A 23502-nucleotide genomic window follows, 5' to 3' on the forward strand; every position below is an offset into this window, starting at 1 on the left:
AGGTGGCTCACGGCCATCAGAAGCACCTACAAAGGGCCTTCTTCCTAAGTTGGCCTGGGGTCAGGCTTAGAGCGTAGGCCTCTGCTGCTGAGGCCAAAGCCACAGGACAGGACTCTCCTGTCTCCCCGGAGACAGTAAGAAGCTCTAACTTTTTAATTTGACACTGAATTACTGACTTCATAATATGTAGCTATATCTGTTGCTAGTGTATTTTGCGGCTTTCAAATCCAAGCTTTATATTTGGAGCAGACTGCTAATTTTATTGCACTGAGTGTGATTTTATAAATAGGAAAAAGAGCAAGAAAGCGTTTTCCCACCCTAGAGTATAGTATGGAAGGGGTAGGAAATTCAAGATGCTTCAAGAGGAGGCAGCTGCACAGGAGGAGGCTGTCCGGCCTGGATACTTGCCTATGGCCAGGGTCATGGCCTTGAGCTTGCTCCTGACGAGTTTCACCACCATGCTCTTCTGCAGGGGGGTTGAGCGACAGCAAAGGACAGCCCGGCACTGCTTAGCGAGGAAGAGGAATTTGTCCTCCAGGTTCTTCTGGAGGGCGTAGGCCAGACTTCTCCCATCGATCACGAGGCTGGGGCCAGAGGCGGTGGCTTCGGAGGGTGGACAGAGTGGGGCGAAGCCCACGCTGAGGCTGCCGGCGGTCCTCTGGGGGCTGCAGGACTGCACGTAGCACAGGCACTGGTCCAGCAGGGCCTCGCACGCCTCCTGAAGTGGACAGAAGCAGAATGCATGGGTCACTCATCGACATTACCACAGCGACACATCTGAGACTCTGCCGGGACCTAGGCTGCAGTCCTCGCCCAGAAGGGCACCCTCCTGCACCTGGAAAGTCAGGGGAAGTGGTCAACTTTCAGCATGAAAGAGTCTGGGTGGGTTTAGGGTTCCTACTAAGATTCTACTTGATTCCATTATACCGCGTAGAGCTTAGCACAGAGCATCTTCACTTTGGGAGGCCTGGCCAGACTGGTGGAACTGCTGGCTGGTCAGACCGTGGGAGCTTTCCAGGTACTTCCCCACGGTCCTCAGAGGCCCTTACTCAGAACTTCTTGTTTCCTAGAGCTACCAAGAAGAGCTTCTGCTGTGATTAGCTTCAAAAGAAGTGTAATCAGAGTATCTTTAAGCTCTCCAGTTGACCAGGAAAAAAAAAAAGCCTAATCTCTGAGGCTTTGAATTGGCAGTACCCTTCCAAAGCTGTATCTGAGTCCCAGAAAGGATAGGGAAACTTCCTGGGGAGACCGCAGGGTCAGGGCACAGAGGCATGGGAGGGACAAGTGTTTCTAAGAATGAATACACTCCAGGAACTCCACTGGATCCTGCTCCTCCATGGACAGACAGAGAGCCCCAGGTTAGCGAGCAGCTTCCCACATGGCACTGTGGGAATCAGGTGTTTCCAATAAGCACTTACTGAGCATGTTTTCCATTGAGAAAAGTGGGTGAGACGGAGAACAGAAGCCTGAAAAGATGCAGCCATTGACTTTGGGTGATGGGCCAAGAAGCGGGACACACACATAACCCCATGACCACAGCAAGTCACTGAGCAGAATGCGCAGTGTGCCGGATACCGGGAGAGGGGAGCCTTGCTCTAGGGTGGGGCTGGGGGCGGCGGTGCCCGGGGAGGCTTTACGGAGAAGGCGGGACCCCAGTGCAGAACTGCTACGGAAGCCCAGGTCCTAACACAAAGCCCTGACAAGGCAGGATGGAACGAGCGGATCCTGCCCCCACCCTGGAAGCCCGCGGTGGCACCCGGACAAAGTCACCGAGTGGCGCTGAGGACTCAAAGTAAACGGCAGCAGTCAGGCTAGGGAAGGAGACTGGTACTCTAAGCACGGGATGTCTGGACAGAAGCTGGAAGCAAGACAAAAAAGCTCCAGTGTGAAAAGACCTCTACTTCTGGCTTGAAAACCAGAAAAGAGAACTTTCCATGCTCAGGGCAGAGGGAGGAAACCCCATTTTTATTTATTTTCCTCGATTCTCTTGAACCCAGCACCAGGCGACTCTGCCCCAGGGCAGCAGCAGGAACAGCCATGGTGGCAGGGCCGCCTGTCGCCGGGGACTCCGAGGGAGGTGTCCCTCCTCTCAGACCAACTGCGGCCCAGACGGCAAGGCGGTCGCTGCCCTCCTTCCATCTGTCCGGCCACCACCTTGGCCCCGGAAGTCAGTGCTGAGACACAAAGCAGATCAAGGCAACTCACTCACCTTTCAGCCAGAGGGAGTCCCAGAGAATCAGAAAGAAGTGGACCATTGTTAGGAGTGGCGAGCTGGGCAAAAATACGAGACAGATTCTAACAGCTTGGCAAAGGCTAAACAAAAGTGACACTGAACCCCACGCCCCGAGGCTGTTGGGAGCCTGTAGCCTGCACCCAAGAGGACTGATTACCTGCCTTAAAAAAATACACATTCTCCACAGAATTTAAAGTGACCAGAGGGCCATTTGGGGCTTCCCTGACAGCTCAGTTGGTAAAGAATCCACCCGCAATGCAGGAGATCCCTGTTCGATTCCTGGGTTAGGAAGATCCCCTGGAGAAGGGATAGGCTACCCACTCCAGTATTCTTGGGCTTCCCTTGTGGCTCAGCTGGTAAAGAATCTGCCTGTAATGCAGGAGACCCTGGTTTAATTACTGGGTTGGGAAGATCCCCTGGAGAAGGGAAAGGCTACCCACTCCAGTATTCTGGCCTGGAGAATTCCATGGACTGTGTAGTCCATGGGGTCGCAAAGAGTCGGACATGACTGAGCGACTGTCAGTTTCACTTTCAGAATGCCATTTAAAATACCCACAATGCAACTCCAAATTTATCAGCAGATAAAGAGCTAGGAAATTCTCAGTGCTGTGGAAAAAGAAAATCTACCGAAGTCAATGCCAAGATGACATATATACTGGAATTATCTGAAAGAGACTGTGAAACAGTCATTAAAAAGTATTCCAAGAGGTAAGAAATAATTCTAGAAATAAACAGAAAGTCTCAGCAAAAAACATAAGATATAAAGAATAATTAAATACAAATTTCAGAACCCCCAAAACACATTAATCAAAATGTAAAGCTCACTGGATTCCACTTATGTATCCATCATTGGATTACATAAACAATTTATGAAATTTCTCTGTGCTCAAGGAGGGATATTATAACCTCACATTCTGTAAGTGTGAGCTATGCACAATGACTTTCTTTCAAAGAGGACAGTGTGAAATGGGTGAAAAGAATTAGCTTATGGTGGAAAAACCAGACAAAATTAACATCCACAGTAATATGCCACATTGATAGAATATGCTCTCAACATGATGTGACGAAATGATGAAAATGACCTTTTGTCTGTGGTCTTCTTCCCCAAAGCTCGTAACTTTAATCAAGAGAGAGACATCAGACAATTTCCCATATAAGACATTCTACAAAACATCTAACTGTATCTATCCTCAAAACTGCCAAGGTCATCCAAAAGAAAGCCTGAGAAACTGTTGTAGCCAGTAAGAACCTGAGGAGACACGACAACTAAATGTAATGTGGGTCCTGAATGAGATTCTGGAAAATAAAAAGGACGACAAGATGAAGATTAAGACAATCTGAATATAGCACAGATTTTAGTAGCAACTGTATACTAATATCCATTTATTAATTGCAATGATGTTAATAATAGGCAAAATTAGGTGTAGGTGAAACAGTACTATCTTCACAATTCTTTTGGTAAATTTAAAACCATCCTATATAAAAGGTTTAAAAAACCCACTGAGGGAGCTCAATGGCAGAAAAGAAATAACAGAAGCAAAAGCCAGTGACCTCAAAGACAAGAGAAATTATCCAATTTGAACAAGAGAAAAAAAATTAAAAACTGGAGAGTGCCTGTGGGACCCTTGAGAAAATATCAAAAGACATGTCATCAGTCTTTGAGAAGAAGAGGAGAAAGTGCACTGCAGAAAAAGCGTTTGATGAAATAATGGCTGAAAACTTCATAAATCTGGTGAGAGACACAGCCCCAAAGATTCAAGAAGCTTAGCAAATACCAGAGTATAAATCAAAAGAAATCCATGCCCAAACATATCATAATGAAGCTGCCTAAAACTAAAGAAAAACACTGGAAAGCAGCCAGATAATGATTCATTAGCTATGGTTCAAATGACTGCTGATTTCTCACTAGGTACGTGGTGAAATAAGACATTCTCTGATGCAGAAAAGCAGGAGGATCTGCCATCAGCGGACCTACTCTAAAAAACAGATAAAGTTAGGGAGTTTGGGATGGGCTCGAACACACTGCTGTATTCAAAATGGATAACCAACAAGGACTTATTGTATAGCACATGGAACTCTGGGCAATGTTATGTGACAGCTTGGATGGGAGGGGCACTTGGGGAGAATGGATGTGTGTATATCTACAGCTGAGTCCCTTTGTTGTTCACCTGAAACTATCACATTGTTTATTAATCAGCCGTACCCCAATACAAAATTTAAAAAAATAGAACTTCCCCCTAGGAAAGGGGAATTGTGCCACAAGGAAACTTGAAACAATAGAAATGTAAGAAGAGCAGCAAAAATTGCAAATATAATTTAATTTAAGTAAATATAATCTAACTTAAGTAAATATAACAGACCATTCTTTTCCTCTTGATGTCTTTAAAATATGCTTTTAGATTGAAAGGAAAAAGTACATATCATCTGATGAAGATTTCAATATATGCAACTGTAATATATAAGATACCTACAACATTAGCGGGAAGAGTTGGGGGAAACATGGGGTGATAAGATTTCTTCACTCCACTAACAGGAATGAGGTAGACTGACAGCTTACATATGCTCCGTATGCTGCTGCTACTGCTAAGTCACTTCAGTCGTGTCTGACTCTGTGCGACCTGACAGACGTCAGCCCCACCAGGCTGCCCTGTCCCTGGGATTCTCCAGGCAAGAACACTGGAGTGGGTTGCCATTTCCTTCTCCAATATGCATAGTATAAGCCTAGTAAATACACTAAAAAGGTTAAGTGATGTCAAAACATATGATAAATTAAAATGGAATACTAAAAAAATGTTCAAATAGCTCAAAAGAAGGTAGAAAAAAGAATAGAAAAATAAAAAACAGAATAATAAAACAAAAGATAACATAGTAAACTTGCATCCAAACATTGATAATTAGAATAAATGTAAATGATCTAAGCATACCAGTTTAAAGGAATTGCCTGATATATGAAAACATGACCTATTGTCCAAATGTAATCTCACATTACATTACAATGCTTCATTTCAAATGTAATGTTACAGGTAGATTAAAAACGGAAAGATCAAACAAAGTGTGCCATGCAAACAGAAATCAAAATATATGGAGTGCATCGAACCTGGCTTGGGGCTAGGGCACTGAGATGACCCAGGGGGATGGTACAGGGAGTGGGGAGGGAGAGGGGTTCAGGATGGGGAACACATGTATACCTGTGGTGGATTCATGTTGATGTATGGCAAAACCAATACAATAGTGTAAAGTAACCTCCAATTAAAATAAATAAATTTATATTTAAAAATAAAAAAATATATGGAGTGACTATTTGGGGACAGGATAAATTATTTCAGGCTTTTCAGGTCATTCAGTCTCTGTGACAACTAGTCAACACTGCCATTATAGCATGAACACAGCCTACTGTATATAAAAACACAGAGAAGGCTGTGTTCAAATACAACACCATAAAAACAGGTTCAGTTCAGTTCAGTTGCTCAGTCATGTCCGACTCTTTGGGACCCCATGAATCGCAGCACGCCAGGCCTCCCCGTCCATCACCAACTCCCGGAGTTCACTCAGACTCACGTCCATCGAGTCCGTGATGCCATCCAGCCATCTCATCTTCGGTCGTTCCCTTCTCCTCCTGCCCCCAATCCCTCCCAGCATCAGAGTCTTTTCCAATGAGTCAACTCTTTGCGTGAGGTGGCCAAAGTACTGGAGCTTCAGCTTTAGCATCATTCCTTCCAAAGAAATCCCAGGATTCATCTCCTTCAGAATGGACTGGTTGGATCTCCTTGCAGTCCAAGGGACTCTTAAAACAGGTAGTAGGCTGGATTGGAGGCATAAGGCAGTTTTCCAATTCTTATTACAGAAGAAGTACCATCTCTCAACAGGAGCTAATTGATCCACCAGCCAACAACATTACAGAACATACATTCTTTCCATGTGCATATGAACATTCACCAAGAAAGACCATAGCCTGGGTCATTAAATTAAGAAAGCTGTGGTACATATACACAATGGAGTATTACTCAGCCATTAAAAAGAATACATTTGAATCAGTTCTAACTGGAGCCTATTATACAGAGTGAAGTAAGCCAGAAAGAAAAACACCAATACAGTATACTAACGCATATATATGGAATTTAGAAAGATGGTAATGATAACCCTGTATGCAAGGCAGCAAAAGACACACAGATGTATAGAACAGTCTTTTGGACTCTGTGGGAGAGGGCAAGGGTGGGATGATTTGGGAGAATGGTACTGAAACATGTATAATATCATATGTGAAATGAATTGCCAGTCCAGGTTCGATGCATGATACAGGATGCTTGGGGCTGGGGCACTGGGATGACCCAGAGGGATGGTATGGGGAGGGAGGTGGGAGGGGGTTCAGGATGGGGAACACGTGTATACCCATGGTGGATTCATGTTGATGTATGGCAAAACCAATACAATAGTGTAAAGTAATTAGCCTCCAATTAAAATTTAAAAAATTATAATAAAAATTATAAAAAGCACATTCTACACAATGGAATATTACTCAGCCATAAAAAGGAACACATTTGAGTCAGTTCTGATGAGGTGGATGAACCTAGAACCTATTATACAGAGTGAAGTGAGTCAGAAAGAGAAAGATAAATATCATATTCTAATGGGCTTCCCTTGTAGCTCAGTTGGTAAAGAATTTGCCTGCAGTGCAGGAGACCCAGGTTCGATCCTTGGGTTGGGAAGATCCCCTGGAGAAGGGAATGGCAACCCACTCCAGTATCCTTGCCTGGAAAATCTCATGGACAGAGGAAACTGGTGGATTGCAGTCCACGGGGTCGCTAAGAGTAGGGCACGACTGAGCGACTAACACACACACAATGCACATATATGGAATCTAGAAAAATGGTTCTGAAGAATTTATTTAGAGGGCAACAATGGAGAAACAGATGTAGAGGATAGACTTATGGACATGGGGAGAGGGGAGGAGAGGGTGAGATGTATGGAAAGAGTAACATGGAAACGTAAATTACAATATGTAAAATAGATAGCCAACAGGAATTTACTGTATGTCTCAGGAAACTCAAACAGCGACTCTGTATCAACCTAGAGGGGAGAGAGATGGGAGGAACACTCACAAGGGAGGGGATATATGTATACTTATGGCTGATTCATGTTGAGGTTTGACAGAAAACAGCAAAATTCTGTAAAGCATTATCCGTCAATAAAAAAATAATTTAAAAAAACTGAAAAAAAGCATATTCTATGACAAGAATGGACAGAAATCAACAGAGTAGGTGTAAAATAGAAATCGATAACAGAAAGCCAATAGGAAAACTGCAAACACTTGGAAATTAAGACAAAATCAGTTCAGTTCAATTGCTCAGACATGTCCAACTCTTTGCGACCCCATGGACTGCAGCACATCAGGCTTCCCTGTCCGTCATCAACTCCCGGAACTTACTCAAAGTCAAGTCCATAGATTCGGTGATGCCATCCAACCATCTCTTCCTCATCTCCTCCTGCCTTCAATCTTTCCCAGCATCAGGGTCTTTTCCAGTGAGTCAACTCTTTGCATGAGGTGGCCAGAGTATTGGAGTTTCAGTTTCAACATCAGTCCTTCCAATGAACACCCAGGACTGATCTCCTTTAGGATGGACTGGTTGGATCTCCTTGCAGTCCAAGGGACTCTCAAGAGTCTTCTCCAACACCACAGTTCAAAAGCACCAATTCTTCAGTGCTCAGTTTTCTTTATAGTCCAACTCTCACATCCATGCATGACTACTGGAAAAAACATAGCCTTGACTAGACAGACCTTTGTTGGCAAAGTAATATGCTTTGCTTTTTAATATGTTGTTTAGGTTTGTCATAGCTTTTCTTCCAAGGAACAAGTGTCTTCTAATTTCATGGTTGCAGTCACCATCTACAGTGATTTTGGAGCCCCCAAAATAAAGTCTGTGATTCTTTCCATTGTTTCCCTATTTACCATGAAGTGATGGAACTGGATGCCATAATCTTAGTTTTCTGAATGTTAAGTTTTAAGCCAACTTTTTCACTCTCCTCTTTCACTTCTCTCTGCCATAAGGGTGGTGTCATCTGCATATCTGAGGTTATTGATATTTTTCCCAGAAATCTTGATTCCAGCTTGTGCTTCATCCAGCCCAGCAATTCTCATGATGTACTCTGCATATAAGTTAAATAAGTAGGGTGACAATATCCAGCCTTGATGTACTCCTTTCCCAACTTGGGACCAGTCTGTTGCTCAATGTCTAGTTCTAACTGTTGCTTCCTGACCTGCATACAGATTTCTCAGGAGGCAGGTCAGGTGGCCTGGTATTCCTGTCTCTTTCACAATTTTCCACAGTTTGTTGTGATCCACACAGTCAAACGCTTTGGCATAATCAATAAAGCAAAAAGTAGATATCTTTCTGGAATTCTCTTGCTTTTTCAATGATCCAACGGATGTTAGCAATTTGATCTGTCGTTCCTCTGCCTTTTCTAAATCCAGCTTGAACATATGGAAGTTCTCGGTTCACATATACTGTTGAAGCCTGGCTTGGAGAATTTTGAGCATTACTTTGCTATCATGTGAAATGAGTGCAATTGTGCAGTAGTTTGAGCATTCTTTGGTATTGTTTTTCTTTGGGATTGGAATGAAAACAGACCTTTTCCAGTCCCGTGGCCACTACTGAGTTTTCCAAATTTGCTGGCATATTGAGTGCAGCACTTTCACAGCAAAATCTTTTAGGATTTTAAATAGGTCAACTGGAATTCCATCACCTCCACTAGCTTTGTTCGCAATGATGTTTCCTAAGGCCCACTTGACTTTGCATTCCAGGATGTCTGGCTCCAGGTGAGTGATCACACCATCGTGGTTATCTGGGCCATGAAGATCTTTTTTGTATAGTTCTTCTGTGTATTCTTGCCATCTCTTCTTAATATCTTCTTCTTCTGTTAGATCTGTACCATTTCTGTCCTTTATTATGCCCATTTTTGCATGAAACGTTCCCTTGGTATCTCTAAGAGATCTCTGGTCTTTCCCAGTCTGTTGTTTTCCTCTATTTCTTTGCACTGATCACTGAGGAAGGCTTTCTACCTCTCCTTGCTATTCTTTGGAACTCTGCATTCCAGTGGGTATATCTTTCCTTTCCTCCCTTGTCTTTTGCTTCTCTTCTTTTCTCAGGTATTTGTAAGGCCTCATCAGACAACCATTTTGCCTTCTGCATTTCTTTTTCTTGGGGATGGTCTTGATCACTGCCTTCTGTACAATGTCATGAACCTCTTTCCATAGTTCTTCAGGCACTCTATCAGATCTAATCCCATGAAACTATTTGTCACTTCCACTGTATAACTGTAAGGGATTTGCTTTAGGTCATTCCTGAATGGTCTAGTGGTTTTCCCTACTGTCTTCAATTTCAGTCTGAATTTGGCAATAAGGAGTTCATGATCTGAGCCACAGTCAGCTCCCGGTCTTCGTTTTTCCTGATTGTATAGAGCTTCTCCATCTTTAGCTGCAAAGAATATAATCAATCTGATTTCAGTATTGACCATCTGGTAATATCCATGTGTGGTCTTCTCTTTTGTTGTTGGAAGGTGTTTGCTATGACAAGTGCATTCTCTTGGTAAAACTCTGTTAGCTTTTGACCTGCTTCATTCTGTACTCCAAGGCCAAATTGCCTGTTACTCCAGGTAGCTCTTGACTTCCTACTTTTGCATTCCAGTCCCCTAGAATGAAAAGGACATCTTTTTTGGGTGTTAGTTCTAGAAGGTCTTGTAGGTCTTCATAGAACCGTTCAACTTCAGCATTACTGGTCAGGGCATAGATTTGGATTACTGTGATATTGAATGGTTTGCCTTGGAAACGAACAGAGAACATTCTGTCGTTTTTGAGACTGTATCCAAGTACTGCATTCTGGACTCTTTTGTTGACTATGATGGCCACTCCATTTCTTCTAAGGGATTCTTGCCCACAGTAGTAGATATAGTGGTCATCTGAGTTAAATTCACCCATTCCAGTCCATTTTAGTTCACTAACTCCTAAATGTCGATGTTCACTCTTGCCATCTCGTTTGACCACTTCCAATTTCATGGACCTAACATTCTAGATTCCTATGCAATATTGCTCTTTTATAGCATTGGACTTTACTTCCATCATGAGTCATCCACAATTGGGTGTTGTTTTTGCTTTGGCTCTGTCTCTTCATTCTTTCTCGAGTTATTTCTCCACTGATTTCTAGTAGCATGTTGAGCATCTACAGACTTGGGGAGTTCATCTTTCAGTGTCCTATCTTTTTGCCTTTTCATACTGTTCACGGGGTTCTCAAGGCAAGAATACTGAAGTGGTTTGCCATTCCCTTCTCCTTGGACCACATTTTGTCAGAACTCTTCGCCATGTCCTGTACATGTTGAGTGGCCCTACGTGGTTTTCTCATTGTTTCCTTGAGTTAGACAAGGCTTGGTTAGTTTTAATAGTTTTAATGGATTGGTTAATCTGCCCTCTGATAGAGAAGGATAAGAAGTTTATGGAAGGTTCCTGATGGGAGAGACTGACTGAGGGGGAAACAGGGTCTTGTGATGGGCGGGGCCATGCTCAGTAAATCTTTAATCCAATTTTCTGCTGATGGAGGCACTGAGTGCAGCAGTGCATCATGGGACCTTTTGAAGGAGGTAGCTATTATCTTTCATTACCTCCACCATAGTTTGGCCTCAGGTAGAACAACAGGGAGGGAACACAGCCCCGCCCATCAACAGAAAATTGGATTAAAGATTAAACAAAATACTGCTTATTTATTTTAAGACTTATTTAAAAACTCACAAGACAGCATGAAGAAGGGATAGATACAGGTATGGAACATAACAGAAATCTAAAAATAGACACACAACAAATAGGAACAACTGATTTTCAACAAAGGTGTAAAGTCAATTTAGTGGAGAAAAGACAAACTGTCTACAAACAGTTCCTGAATAACTGGCCAGCTACATGCAGAAAAACACAGTTTGATGTAAACCTCATACATTATACACAAAATTCTACACAAAACAGATTGTGTCTAAAGGTGAGATGCTACACTATAAACCTTTTAGGAGAAAACAAAGGTGAAAACTCTGTGATAAGGCACATCTTAAGTGTGATACCTACATGATCCATAAAGGCTGGACTTCCTCTTCCCCTGGATATGTTCCAAGGAAAAGTCACTGTGGAAGAGCCTGTGGGAAGAGACCCACCCTCTACATGGGGGGATTTCAGTCAACAGAGGTGAGGGATAACAACCCAAGTGGTGCTGGGGCATTAATGAGATAACACGTGCTGTCTTGGGAATGCCAATGCTGAATGGACAGCTGCCCTAGCTCCATGAGAGCTCACGAGACACTCTGATACTGCTGGTTGGACAGTTGCTCAGGAAAAAGCTGGTTGAACTCTGCATTATGAAGCTCAGACGTGTTCCTGAGAAGTCCCAGCAAAATCCCATATCTTCCAAGACAATAAGAAACACAACACAGGTATAAACAGAGGTGAAGAACAAAGGCCCACCTCATAGCAAGTGCCAGAAATGGAAGACATTCCTTCTTGTTCCTCTCTGGGGCTGGGGGGTTTGGGATTGCCTCAGTAAAGCAGGCTCCCTAACATCCACCCACCTGGGATTCGGCATTCAGGGTGATGACTTCCTCGTCATGGTCCAGAAGTTTGCAGGCATGAGCGATGTTAACGGCCGTTTCCTGTTTGTCGCCGGTGAGAACCCAAATCTGCAGACCTGCTTGACGCAGTTTAGCAATGGTTTCGGGGACTCCGTCCTGCAGGCGGTCTTCAATCCCGGTGGCACCTGCTCAAAGGTACCAGTGTAGGTGAGGCCCTGCTTCCGGGCCCCTGCCCTGACCAGCATGAATACTACACTCCAGCTCAGCAGAGGTCCTGGCCCCACCCTGCAGACTGGACCCTGCTGAAGTCCATCTTCTCTGGAAGCACTGGTGTGATTCCTCATTCAGGATATGGGGGTACCTTCACCAGCTCTCGACTCCATACAATAGGGACAGCTGGGAGCACTAAACATTAATTCTCTGGACATTGAACAGAACACCTCCAAGGCTTCCTAACATGCAGTGAACTTTTAACTTTACAGATAGCTTGGAAATAAAGCTTGTGGGGAGATGGTGAGAATGACCATACCCCGAGGGATGAAAAGTTTTCAAGCTTATCCATCCTGCAGAAAGCTTCTGGTAAATGAGCCCACAGTGATGGCTCTCAACAGTCTGGTTGAAACAGACCACAGAGGCCCATTATTTCTTGAAAGCAACATTATCCTGATGCTTTTTCCACAAACATAAAAATTAAGGAGCAGATTTCTCACGTGCAAGTCTCAGTATTTTAGGAAAAATACACCACTTAGTGCAGAAAAGCGTCCTCTAGGCCAGCCTGGTTTTCCTGCTTCCAGCTTGGTGAGATGGTCTCCGTCTTTCTTTTAGAAGTGCAGCATTGCCTGAGGCCTCCTTGTCAGCCTTGCCTTCCTCTTTCATGCATGCTGTTGCCTGTGATGGGATGCTGCTATGGACTAAAATGTTTGTGTCCCTCCTAAAAGTCCATAGTCCATTGGTGTCCTAATCCCCAGGGTAATGGCATTAGCAGCTGGGGCCTTTGGGAGGCAATCAGGTCATGAGAGTGAGCCCTCGTAAATGAGATTAGTGCCTTTATATTAAAAGATATGAGAGAGTTGACTTTTATGCATAAAAGGCAGCCCTCTATGAGTCCAACAGTTTCTGATTGTTCCTGGGATGGAGAGACCATTTTAAGCATCAGTTGTTGAGAAACCTTGCTTCTTATCTCTATTTTTGGTAGGAAAGCAGGATTTTAGGGGAGGAAAGTCTTACATGGTACCCAGAAGGGTGGCACAGGGAATGACCCAAAAACTGACCAGAGAGGAGAATGTTCAATGGAGCTGCCCCGCCCGGGGGGTGTGCTAGAGTCAGACCAGCTGTCCTGTTGTTTAGTCACTGAGTCGTGTCTGACTCTGCCGCAGCCCTCTGGACTGCAGCCCGCCAGGCTCCTCTGTCTGTGGGATTTCCCAGGCAAGAATACTGGAGTGGGTTGTCACTTCCTTCTCCAGGCGATCTTCTAGACCCACAGATCCAACCGAGGTCTCCTGCACTGCAGGTGGATTTTTTATTGCTGGGCCACAAGGGAATCCCAGTGTCAAGCCAGGGGGATACTTAATGAAGACCAGTGTGTGCAGAGCTGCTGTGGACTACAGCCAGGGTACCTCTCTGCCCGGGATGCTGCAAACTCCACCCCGCCCTACAGGACACCAGCAGGCTCAAGAACATAATTACCCAACAAATGCAGATTCGTCTCCAGGCGAATGGCGGACTGAAAGAGGAGCTCCTCCCGGTTGTCCACGGCAGATTCTGCTTCCAAGTGGCTCTGTAGCCAACAGGCATACTCTTCCTTACTCAGAACCTGGGGGAGACCCACTGATGAGCTCATGGGCTGCGCCCCGCTGTGGGGCTCTGCCCCTCCATGGAGCTGCCTACTCACCCTCTTGGCAATGCATAAGGTGCGCAGGCCCTCCACTGCATACAAGTTGAGGTAATTCTGGGTCTTGCTGCGGATCTTCATTTGATGCCTTCCTCTGGCGTCATCTAAGTTGGAAATAGGAGAAGAAAAAAAAAATGAGTGAGAACAACAGAGCCCAGTGGAATGCCCTGGTTCCCTCAGACTCTGGGCCTGCTGAAATCAGTCTGCAGTGACGGTCACTGCTGAGGTTTCCACAGCTGAGAGCTCAGCACCATCAGGGTCTAGTTGGGAACTTTTCCCATCCAGGGAGAAAAAAGAGCTGCATTTTCAAGTCTGAATGGCAGCCCACTCCAGTATTCTTGCTGGAGAATCCCACAAACAGAGGAGACTGGTGGGCTACCATCCATGGGGTCGCAAAGAGTTGGACAGGACTGAACGACTGATACAACACAACAACAACACAAAGCAACCATGCGCAGAGAGAAAGCTGGTTTCCAGGGGCTGGGGGAGGAGGGGAGGAAGGAGCGATACAGAGCTTCAGTTTTGCAAGATGGAAATTCCTGGAGATCTGCTGCACACCAATGCAAATATTATTCAACACTACTGAACCGTACACTCAAAACTGGTTAAGATGGTAAACTAAGGTTATGTTGTTTTCTTTAACCATAATTTTGAAAAAGGTATGAAATAAGCTATCAGCTACTAAGAGATTTCCAAACATTCACCCTTTTCTGTTTTCTGTAGATCCAGGTGCAGAACAGACCTGTCTGTTTATTACTAGACTGCAGAAGTGCTAACCCTGAGCCTTACCACTGTGGAACCTATGGCAAGTGACATATACCTTCTTAACTCCAATGTGTTCTCAAGTTAATAATTGTTAGTGAGAAGTCAGAGGATGCTTTAGTTTTTTTGTGATAAAAGTATGAGTGTGTTTCGGAGTCAGTGGCCCTCCCCATTCTGTCTCACTGTAGCTGGCTGCAACTGGAATGCTGGCCAGAATTTTGTTCCAATTAATTAGGCAGGAATATCACAGGAGCAACCTTTCATTACGATTTACTCCAACAACCTCCAGTAAGAGGTGCCCAGAAAACATATGCACCACTAGATTTAGCAAGCACCTGTTTTACTACTTGTCAATAGTATATACGTTCAACATAGAACTTAAAGTTAGACATTATTTTAAAAAGAACCTTGTCAGACTTCTGGTTCAAGATGGCAGAGTAGAAGGATGTATGCTCATCTCCTCCTGTGAGAGCACCCAAATTGCAACTAGCTGTTGAACAACCATTGACAGGAGGATGCTGGAACCTGCTAAAAAAAGATACCCCAAAGACAAAGAAGAAGCTGAAGTGAGATGGGAGGAGGGGCACAATCACAATAAAATCAAATCCCATACCTGCCATATGGGTGACTGACAAACTAGAGAACAATAATATCCTAGAAGTTCTCTCACTGCTGTGAAGGTTCTGAACCTCACATCAGGTTTCCTAGCCTGGGGATCTGACAAAGGGACTGGGGATCCCCATGGAACCTGACCTTGGAGGCCAGTGGGATTTGACTATAGGACTTGCACAGGACTTGGGGAAAAAGAGACTCCAGTCTTAGAGGGCACAAGCAGAATCTTGCATGCACCAAGACACAGGGGAAAGGAGCAGTGACCCCAAAGGGGACTGAACCAAAGCTACCTGCTCGTGTTGGAGGGTCTCCTGTGGAGGCATGAGTCAGCAGGGGCTCCCCACAGGGCTGGGGGCACTAGCAGCATCAGCCCAGGAAGGGCCCCCTGGGTGTAAACCCTCTTGGAGTTCTCCATTAACCCTACCATGGAGCCCGTAAAGAGGGCTGGGTTACCTCAGGCCAAACAACTACCATAGTGAAACTCCACCCATCAGCAGATAATTGGATTGCAGCTTAGAGCAAGGCCCTGCCCACTAGAGCAAGACCCAGTTTTTCCCACCACCAGTCCCTCCCATCAGGAAGCTTACACAAGCCTCAGCCTCCTCCATCAGAGGGCAGACAGAAGAAGTAAGAAGCACAGAACCACAGTAACTGAAACAAAAACCACATCACAGAAAGTTAATCAGCATGAAAAAGCAGAGAGTTATATCCCAGATGAAGGGACAAGACAAACCCCAGAAAAACAACTAAATAAAGTGGAGATAGGCAACCTTCCAGAGAAAGAATTCAGAGTAATGATAGTGAAGATGATGCAGGATCTCGGGAAAACAATGGAGGCAAAGATCAAGCAGATGGAAGAAATGTTTACCAAACACTTAGAAGAACTAAAGAACACATAAACAGGGATGAATAATACACTAGAAGGAATCAAGAGCAGAATAAGAGGCAGAAGAATGGGAAAATGACCTGGAGGACTGAATTGTGGAAATCACTGTCGAAGAACAGAATATAGAAAAAAGAATGAAACAAAAATGTGGACCGCCTAAGAGACCTCTGGGACAGCATTAAATGTGCCAACATTTGCAGTATAGGGGTCCCAGGAGGAGATGAGGAAAAGGACCTGAGAAAATACTTGAAGAGGTAATAGCTGAAAATGTCCCTAACATGGGAAAGGAAACAGTCAACCAAGTCCAGGAAGCACAGAGAGTCCCAGGCAGGATGAACCCAAGGATGAACACACCGAGTCACACAGTAATCAAACTGACAAAAATTAAAGACAAATACAAAATATTAAATGCAATAGGGGAGAAATGACAAATAACATACAAGGAAACTCCCATCAAGATACCAGCTGATTTCTGAACAGAAACTCTACAAGCCAGAAGGGAATGGCATGATATAAAGGGAAGAACCTACAACCAAGAATACTCTACCCAGCAAGACTCTTGTTCAGATTTGATGGAGAAACTGAAAACTTTCCAGACAAGCAAAAGTTAAGAGAATTTAGCACCAGCTTTATAACAAATGCTAAAGGAACTTTTCTAGGCAGGAAACACAATACATGGAAAAGACCTACACAAAATAAACCCAAAACAATTAAGAAAATGCTAATAAGATTATACATATTAAATTAAATTATTAAAATTAAATTAAATATCTTAAATGTAATGGATTAAATGTACCAACCAAGAGACACAGACTGGCTGGGAGGATGAAAACTTGTATGTACATGCATGCACTTATCACATCACTCTGTTTGATCCCCCAAACTGTATGTAATTATTTTATATTATTAAGTTAATCAGTTTATATTGTTAAGTCAATCATTTCAATAAATATATATATTATGAAAAAATTAAAATGAAACAAAAATTTTTTGTCTGGCTATTGATTGTGATAAATGATAAACATCTTTCACTATTGTGATCAAGTAATTATCTCACTTTACACCACTGTATCATAATTGGTCAACAGAAAAATAATAGAACTCTATATCACCAACATTATCATTTAATAGAAAAACATGTAATCACTTTTTAAAATCCAGATGCATAGCAGAATTATCTGAAGATTTTTCAAAAAATACAAATGGTCAGGTATTGCTTTTTTTTCACTCCAGAGGTCCAGATACGTTTCCAGTGAGCAGTCATGTTTAAAAACAGCTCGGCTATACGATGATATTTTACTTTTATCCAGTTTGTTTTACTTTTTCTATTTTGTATTCAGTGCTCTCATTTCATTTAGTTTATGTTTTCCAATTTCTCCATCTCTTCTTTTTGTGTGTTCTTTTCAAGCCTTTATCAAGCATAGTAGAAAAGCTTTTGTATACATATATATAAATAATATGTATAATACACATATTTTAGAAAACTTCAAATTTTTGACTAACTAAAAAATGTATGACATTTTGATTCCACTTGTTTGACTTAGTATGAACAGAATGCTGCTAAGTCGTTTCAGTCATGTCCAACTCTGTGCGACCCTATAGACAGCAGCCCACTAGGCTCTGCCATCCCTGGGATTCTCCAAGCAAGAACACTGGAGTGGGTTGCCATTTCCTTCTCCAATGCATGAAAGTGAAAGTGAAGTCACTGAGTCGTGTCCAACTCTCAGTGACCCCATGGACTGCCAGCCTACCAGGCTCCTCCGTCCATGGGATTTTCCAGGCAAGAGTACTGGAGTGGGGTGCCATTGCCTTCTCCAGTAGATTTCTAATTTTAAAAAATAGATATGCAACAAGCAACAAAGGTTTACTCTATAGCACAGAGAACTATAGTTAATATCTTATAATAACCTATAATGGAAAATAATTTCAAAGATAATATATGTGTATATGTATAAGTGAATCACCTTGCTGTGCACTTGAAACACTGTAATTCAACTATATTTCAATAAATATATATATTAAGAAAAAATTAAAATAAAAAAATAAACTCATCATAGTTTTGGCTATTTTAATATCACGTGTTGAAATGAGAATTTCACATAACAAAACCTCATAATGAGTAATCAATTTACAACATAGAAAAAAAATTTTATCATCCTAAAAACACAAGGTGTTTACTTATATACGGAAATCCTTTTGAATTTCTGAAAGTCAGACGTTTTACATAAAGCCTTGATAATAGAGAAAGCATATACAGAACATTTTAAAGAAAATGTTTTAAGTGTCTTGAACTTAAAGTTCTTTCAGGATCTATTTACAGAAATTTTCTCAAAAGACTAGTAATATAATAGTCTATGGTTTACAGTATTATTTTGCAGTGTTTGTACACTGATTCACAGAATACAATAATATTTTCCACAATGAAAAATATTATTTGACTTGCCTTTAAAACTATCTGAACTTTATTTTGTTTCTTTAGTTGAGGATCTGTGCAAGGCAGATCAACATAAATGTCCTAATTTATACAGTGATTTAGAAGACTTTTGCTGTAATAATGACACTAACTTGTCAGATAGGTAAAACCTAGATATGTAGAAACCTAGTATGTAGAACTAGATAATTCTACACACTCTGAGGAACCCATGCCATGGTTGCCCTTGCTTATAAATATGTGGCATGTTTCTAACTGCCTATAAGCTTGTGTTCAAACTCAGTACTGCATTTACCGCTACATTTGTTTCATTAGTAGGCTAGTTACCTGACCTCTAAGATAATGTTAGATGAATACACGTAACACTACTGGCAAAAAAAAAAAAAAGAAAAGAAAAGAAATCTAGGACTTCCCTGGCAGTTTGGTGGTTGAGAATCTGCCTGCCTGGGGAAAGCTGACTACAAGCCCAGTCAGCTCTCTGATATAGGACCTGGGAGAAACACTCTTAACCTTCTAGATTGGTGCTCTCCATGGAGAAGACAGTCCCCTTAACAGACCAAAGACTGGTCCCTTGGTGGGGGGGGATCATATTACAAATAAAGCACAGATATATGTATGTTACATAAATAAATACATAGCATATCCATGGCATTAAAATACCATGGAGGAATAGTTAGGAAAAAAGTATCTAAAAAGACTCCTTAAGGGGGCAATAATGAAAAAAGAGTGAAGAAAGGAAAGCACTGCCCTACATTGCTTTGCTTAGGAATATAAACTTCCTGGAAAGATGACACTGAATGTCATGTTAATCTTGAATAACTACTGTTACTTACTCCTGTAAACTCCATTCACTCCTATTATTGTGACAGTATTATTCCAGATTCTGACTATAATTTGAACAAAGACGTCTAACCGAGAGGCTCTGGAATTAACACTAACAAAGTGCTTCAGCGGTCCAAAGGGCGAGCGGAAGCTTGCACACCAGGGAAGGAGCAGGGGCTGTGATACTGCTGTTAGCTACAGTGGTCCAAACAAAACTAGAGTGAGAGAAGGCAGGACGGGCACTGGGGACGCAGGATGCCCTGGACAGGGGTGAGGTCACACACCACACTGACATGTTTCTGTGCAGGCTGAAGGCCCCCCAGCCCAGCAGGGAGAAGTGGTGACTGCCGCACCTTGCCCATCCCTCCTCTACACCTGCCCTTGGAGGAGGGTGGAGTCATCACAACATCTCCATACAAAGTGACACCTGGACTGAACCTCAGGTAAGTGAATCTTAAGAAGAAACCAGAGAGAAGAGAAGGGATCCAGCTTATACTTTATACCTGGAACACACCACGTACTGTGCTGGAGCCTGGACAGGGGTTCCTGGGAGGTCAGCATCCTGATTTCCTTTGTACAGATGGGGAAAGAGGCACAGAGAGAGTAACATGTCCAGGGTCACCCCCGCCCATAATGTAGACTTGGGATTTGAACAGAGATCTGTAGGTAACGGGTGGGTGGAGTCCCTGCTTGCTACCCGATCCTACACAACATACTGCCAGGGCAGGTGAGATGCAGCCACATCCTGCGAATATGGCACAGGGCCCATCCACAGTCAGCTGAGCCTCCGTGTGCCTTTTACGTAAAAGTGCTGTGAGCTCTCTGAAGAAGGTATTGGACACTCACATGGCCCTCTCACTATATTACTTGCACAAAGTAGAGCAGCCTGGCCATATACAGGACTGCTCTGCTCCATACCCTGCCCACCCCACTCCCACAGTGAAAGCTGAATGATTTATGCACAATGTCAAGGTGTCACTGATAACTTCAGGACCACCTCAGAGCCATCCCTTTTCTTGAAAAACCACTGGGGGCTCTGAACATCCCGAATCTTAAATTGCCTGGCATCTGTATGTAGCTATGACCTATCCCAAACCTATGTGAAGGGCATGCTGCTTGGAAATTCCCAGAGGAATTGGCAGAGATCCATAGAAACTGCTTATTTTTCAGGTGCCCCCTTCAATGTCATGGTTTGGGCACCACCATGATTTGACCTGTTTGCTCCATGGTACAATGTATGGAAGGCTCTGTTTCTCATCGGAGGCTGGTGCAAACAGGAAGGCTACACTGGGGCTGCAGGACCACGTGGAGAGGTCTGGGAAGCTCCTCTGCAAGTCATCTGCTAAACAAAGTTCCACCTTCTATAATAGTGGTTTCTGAACTACTCTTTTTCAACCTCAATGTTACATGGAAGTCTAGTGTTGCAGGGAAAAGTCAATTCTAACTTCATGTTGGAACTACTTCTTTGACTTGCTTTTTGTTGCTTTTGCTGTTAAAATCATACATAATGGCCTGCCTCCAGAGGACCCTGCCCCTCTGCCTGACTGGTAAACTAAAGTGTCTTTGTTCAGCTCAAGAGAGATCATCTGACCCTGCCCACCAGTGAATGGACGCAAGGAAGACGAGATTAACACATCCCTTCCCAGATACTGGCTGTTCTCAGAGACTTTTTGCAAGACTAATGGCCCTTCACTTCTTCTCCTCTCTCTCTCTCTCTCTATTCTGCCTTTCGACTTTAGTTCCTTACTGCTTCTCTCTGGTTCTATAAAAGAACCTGGAATCCAGACCCCAACAACATGGTTATTTTGAGACATTAATCTGCCCTCTTCTCGGTCTGCCAGCTTTCTGAATAAAGTCATACTCCTTGCCTCAGCATCTCCTCTCTCGCATTCACTGGCCTGTCGTGCAGTGGGCAGAGCAAGCTTGGACTCAGTCAAACCAGTGCAAAAGAAGCCAAGATGGGACTTACTGGCCCAAGTCTTCCGGGGGCCAGCAGCCCCACTGCGGGCTGAAGTCACTCCACAGATGGCTAAAAATCATGGCCGGGACCTCACAGATGCCCCAGGTCCAGGCAAGGAGAGGCAGAAAGGAGCCTTTGGGGGTTTCTAGTGTAAACGCTCTTAATCTTCATCCCCAGAGTCAGACCTGATGCAGGGCCTCACCCACTTGAACTTCAGGCCTCAGAGAAGTTCTGAGGCAAGTTCAGGTTCCAAAGCTCCCCATCTGCTGGATCCTCCCCCACCCTCCATTCTAGCCCAAACCCTTGAGAGCAGGAAAAGGCCACCCAGAGAGGCGAAGCTCCGCTGTGTGGAAGGGCTGGTTCTGTAGCAGGGAGCTGCCCACGGGGTGCAGGTACCTGTGGAGCAAGGCAGCAAGAGGTCCATGACCACTGAGTCAGCACCCTTGGTGTACACGTTGATCTCGTCCGTGAGGGGGTGCCTGATCACCACCGACATCCTCTTCCGGATGGAGTCGAAGCCCAGCGTGTGCAGGAGCTCGAAGGTGAGCCTGCCTAGGTGGGGCAGCTCCACCGACACCTGGTCGTGCAGCCGGCCCACGAGGGCGCAGCTGTAGGCGCGGGCGGCGTGCACGAGCGCCGCCTCGTCGGGACTCTCGGCCTCGTAGCGCAGCTCCGCCCTGGGCTCCGACCCTGTCGTGGACTGCTCTGTGGCCCAGCCGTCCGCCGCGCTGCTGTAGCCGTTGCTGGCGAGGCGCGGGGTTCCGGCGCCCAGCCTCTCCTCCAGCCTGAGCAGCGCGCCGTCGTTGGCCAGCGTGGACAGAAGGCTCGCCTTGGGTGTGGACTTGGCGGCCACACTCGTGCTCCCGACGCTACTGCTGCCCAAAGTCAGGCGACTGGGCGTGAACCTCCGAAGGAAATCTTCGATGGTCTTCACTGGGGACTTGAGCTCAAAGCGCACCCTCACCTGGCAGGGCAACAATCAGAAGGTAGGTGAGGCATGCCCCCAGAGGCCTCACTCCAGCCCCTACAGGGCTGCCCTCCCCTTCCCCAGGGGGTGCTGAACGTGGATTTTCCATTTCCCTCTAAAAACTGCAACCAGAGCCAGCATGTCTTCCTTGAGACCACCCCTTGGCTCTCCATGGCACCTCAACACAAGTTCTGCCACATGCATTCTTTCAGAATGTGACTGACTGTAGCAGAGGCACTGGGTGGCCCGTGATGCCCAAGACTAGACTTTGGGACTGTCCCCTCATGACAGTTCCCTTGCTTTTCAGAAACTTCCCAGAAGTGGGCCTCCCACTGCCTGGAATGGACCCTGACTTTTTTTTTTTTTTTCCCAATTAAAAAAATCATTTAACAAAATTTACACATTCTTTTGAAATTACATCCATAAAAAATTTAAGTTTACACAAAATTTCCCAAACCCCAAAGAATCTTTCCTAGAGACATATTCACATGCAGTCTGAGGAGTCTGCTTCCTCCATGGAGCTCATGCATATGTGACTGTGGGCACAACACTGTTCAGTCATGTTGGAGTTTCTCTTACTTATTTGGTAACTGCAACAACACCTGGGTCAGTCGAGTAGGATCTAGCCTAGAAACCAGATGCCTTTTAAGCACAGTGCTCCAGAGGAGCTGAGGAGGGTGGCAGAAGGGCCCCGGGGGATGCAGACGCTGCTGAGAGCTGAGCTCCAGCAGGAAGCCACCCCGTCCAGGGCTGGCGGCACAAGCTTGTGGTCTCTCAGTGGCAGAGCCCATTTGCTTGAGACCTACTGGGCCCCTGGGGCTTCCCCAGGTGAGTGAGGTGTGAGAAAAGCCTGGAGGGGTCCCACTGCTGACAAACATGCTGCCGCCGCCACAGAGAAACAAGAGGTCCCTATTCTCCCTTCGTCACCCCCCAGCAGCTTCACCAGCAGAACCTGCTGGCAGGGCTGCACTGAGGAAGGGGCCTGGGAGAGTCGGGGCAACGTCAGGGGACAGGCCTACGGTGTGCATCACGCCCAAGAACCTTCACGTGTGTCCACTTAGAGTTGTTTTGCTGTACACGCTCAGCCATGCTTAGGTGCACCCTCCCTCCTGGAGGAGTGCTTGGCTTAAAGAGGCACCTTTCACACATGAAATGCTCCTCTCTTTGGAGAAAATCTTGATGTTAACCCAAACAAAACCCAACTTGGGTGTTGTTATGTTTCCCCCACCTTAAGTAACTTGCCACTGATTCTCAACCACTTTCTGAATGCCGCTGTTTTAACAACCTTTATTAGCATCACGGATATTACCTGTGTGCCAAACCCTACTCTGAGACCTTTCC

At 44.6% G+C, this 23502-nt stretch overlaps 1 protein-coding gene across 1 annotated transcript in view; it reads right to left on the reverse strand.

Annotated features, from left to right (window-relative positions):
• Positions 1-23502, reverse strand: part of ATP10A (ATPase phospholipid transporting 10A (putative)) — a 180544-nt gene that overhangs the window by 13826 nt on the left and 143216 nt on the right. Inside the window, exons 10-14 of the mRNA XM_052659931.1 lie at positions 21591-22158; positions 13722-13825; positions 13517-13643; positions 11831-12015; positions 409-718 (exon numbers count right to left, since the gene is read on the reverse strand). Of these exons, the coding sequence (XP_052515891.1) occupies positions 409-718; positions 11831-12015; positions 13517-13643; positions 13722-13825; positions 21591-22158 (1294 nt within the window). The remainder of the gene's footprint in view (positions 1-408; positions 719-11830; positions 12016-13516; positions 13644-13721; positions 13826-21590; positions 22159-23502) is intronic.

This window comes from Budorcas taxicolor, chromosome 21 (genome assembly GCF_023091745.1).
Source record: "Budorcas taxicolor isolate Tak-1 chromosome 21, Takin1.1, whole genome shotgun sequence".
NCBI classification, from domain to species: domain Eukaryota; kingdom Metazoa; phylum Chordata; class Mammalia; order Artiodactyla; family Bovidae; genus Budorcas; species Budorcas taxicolor.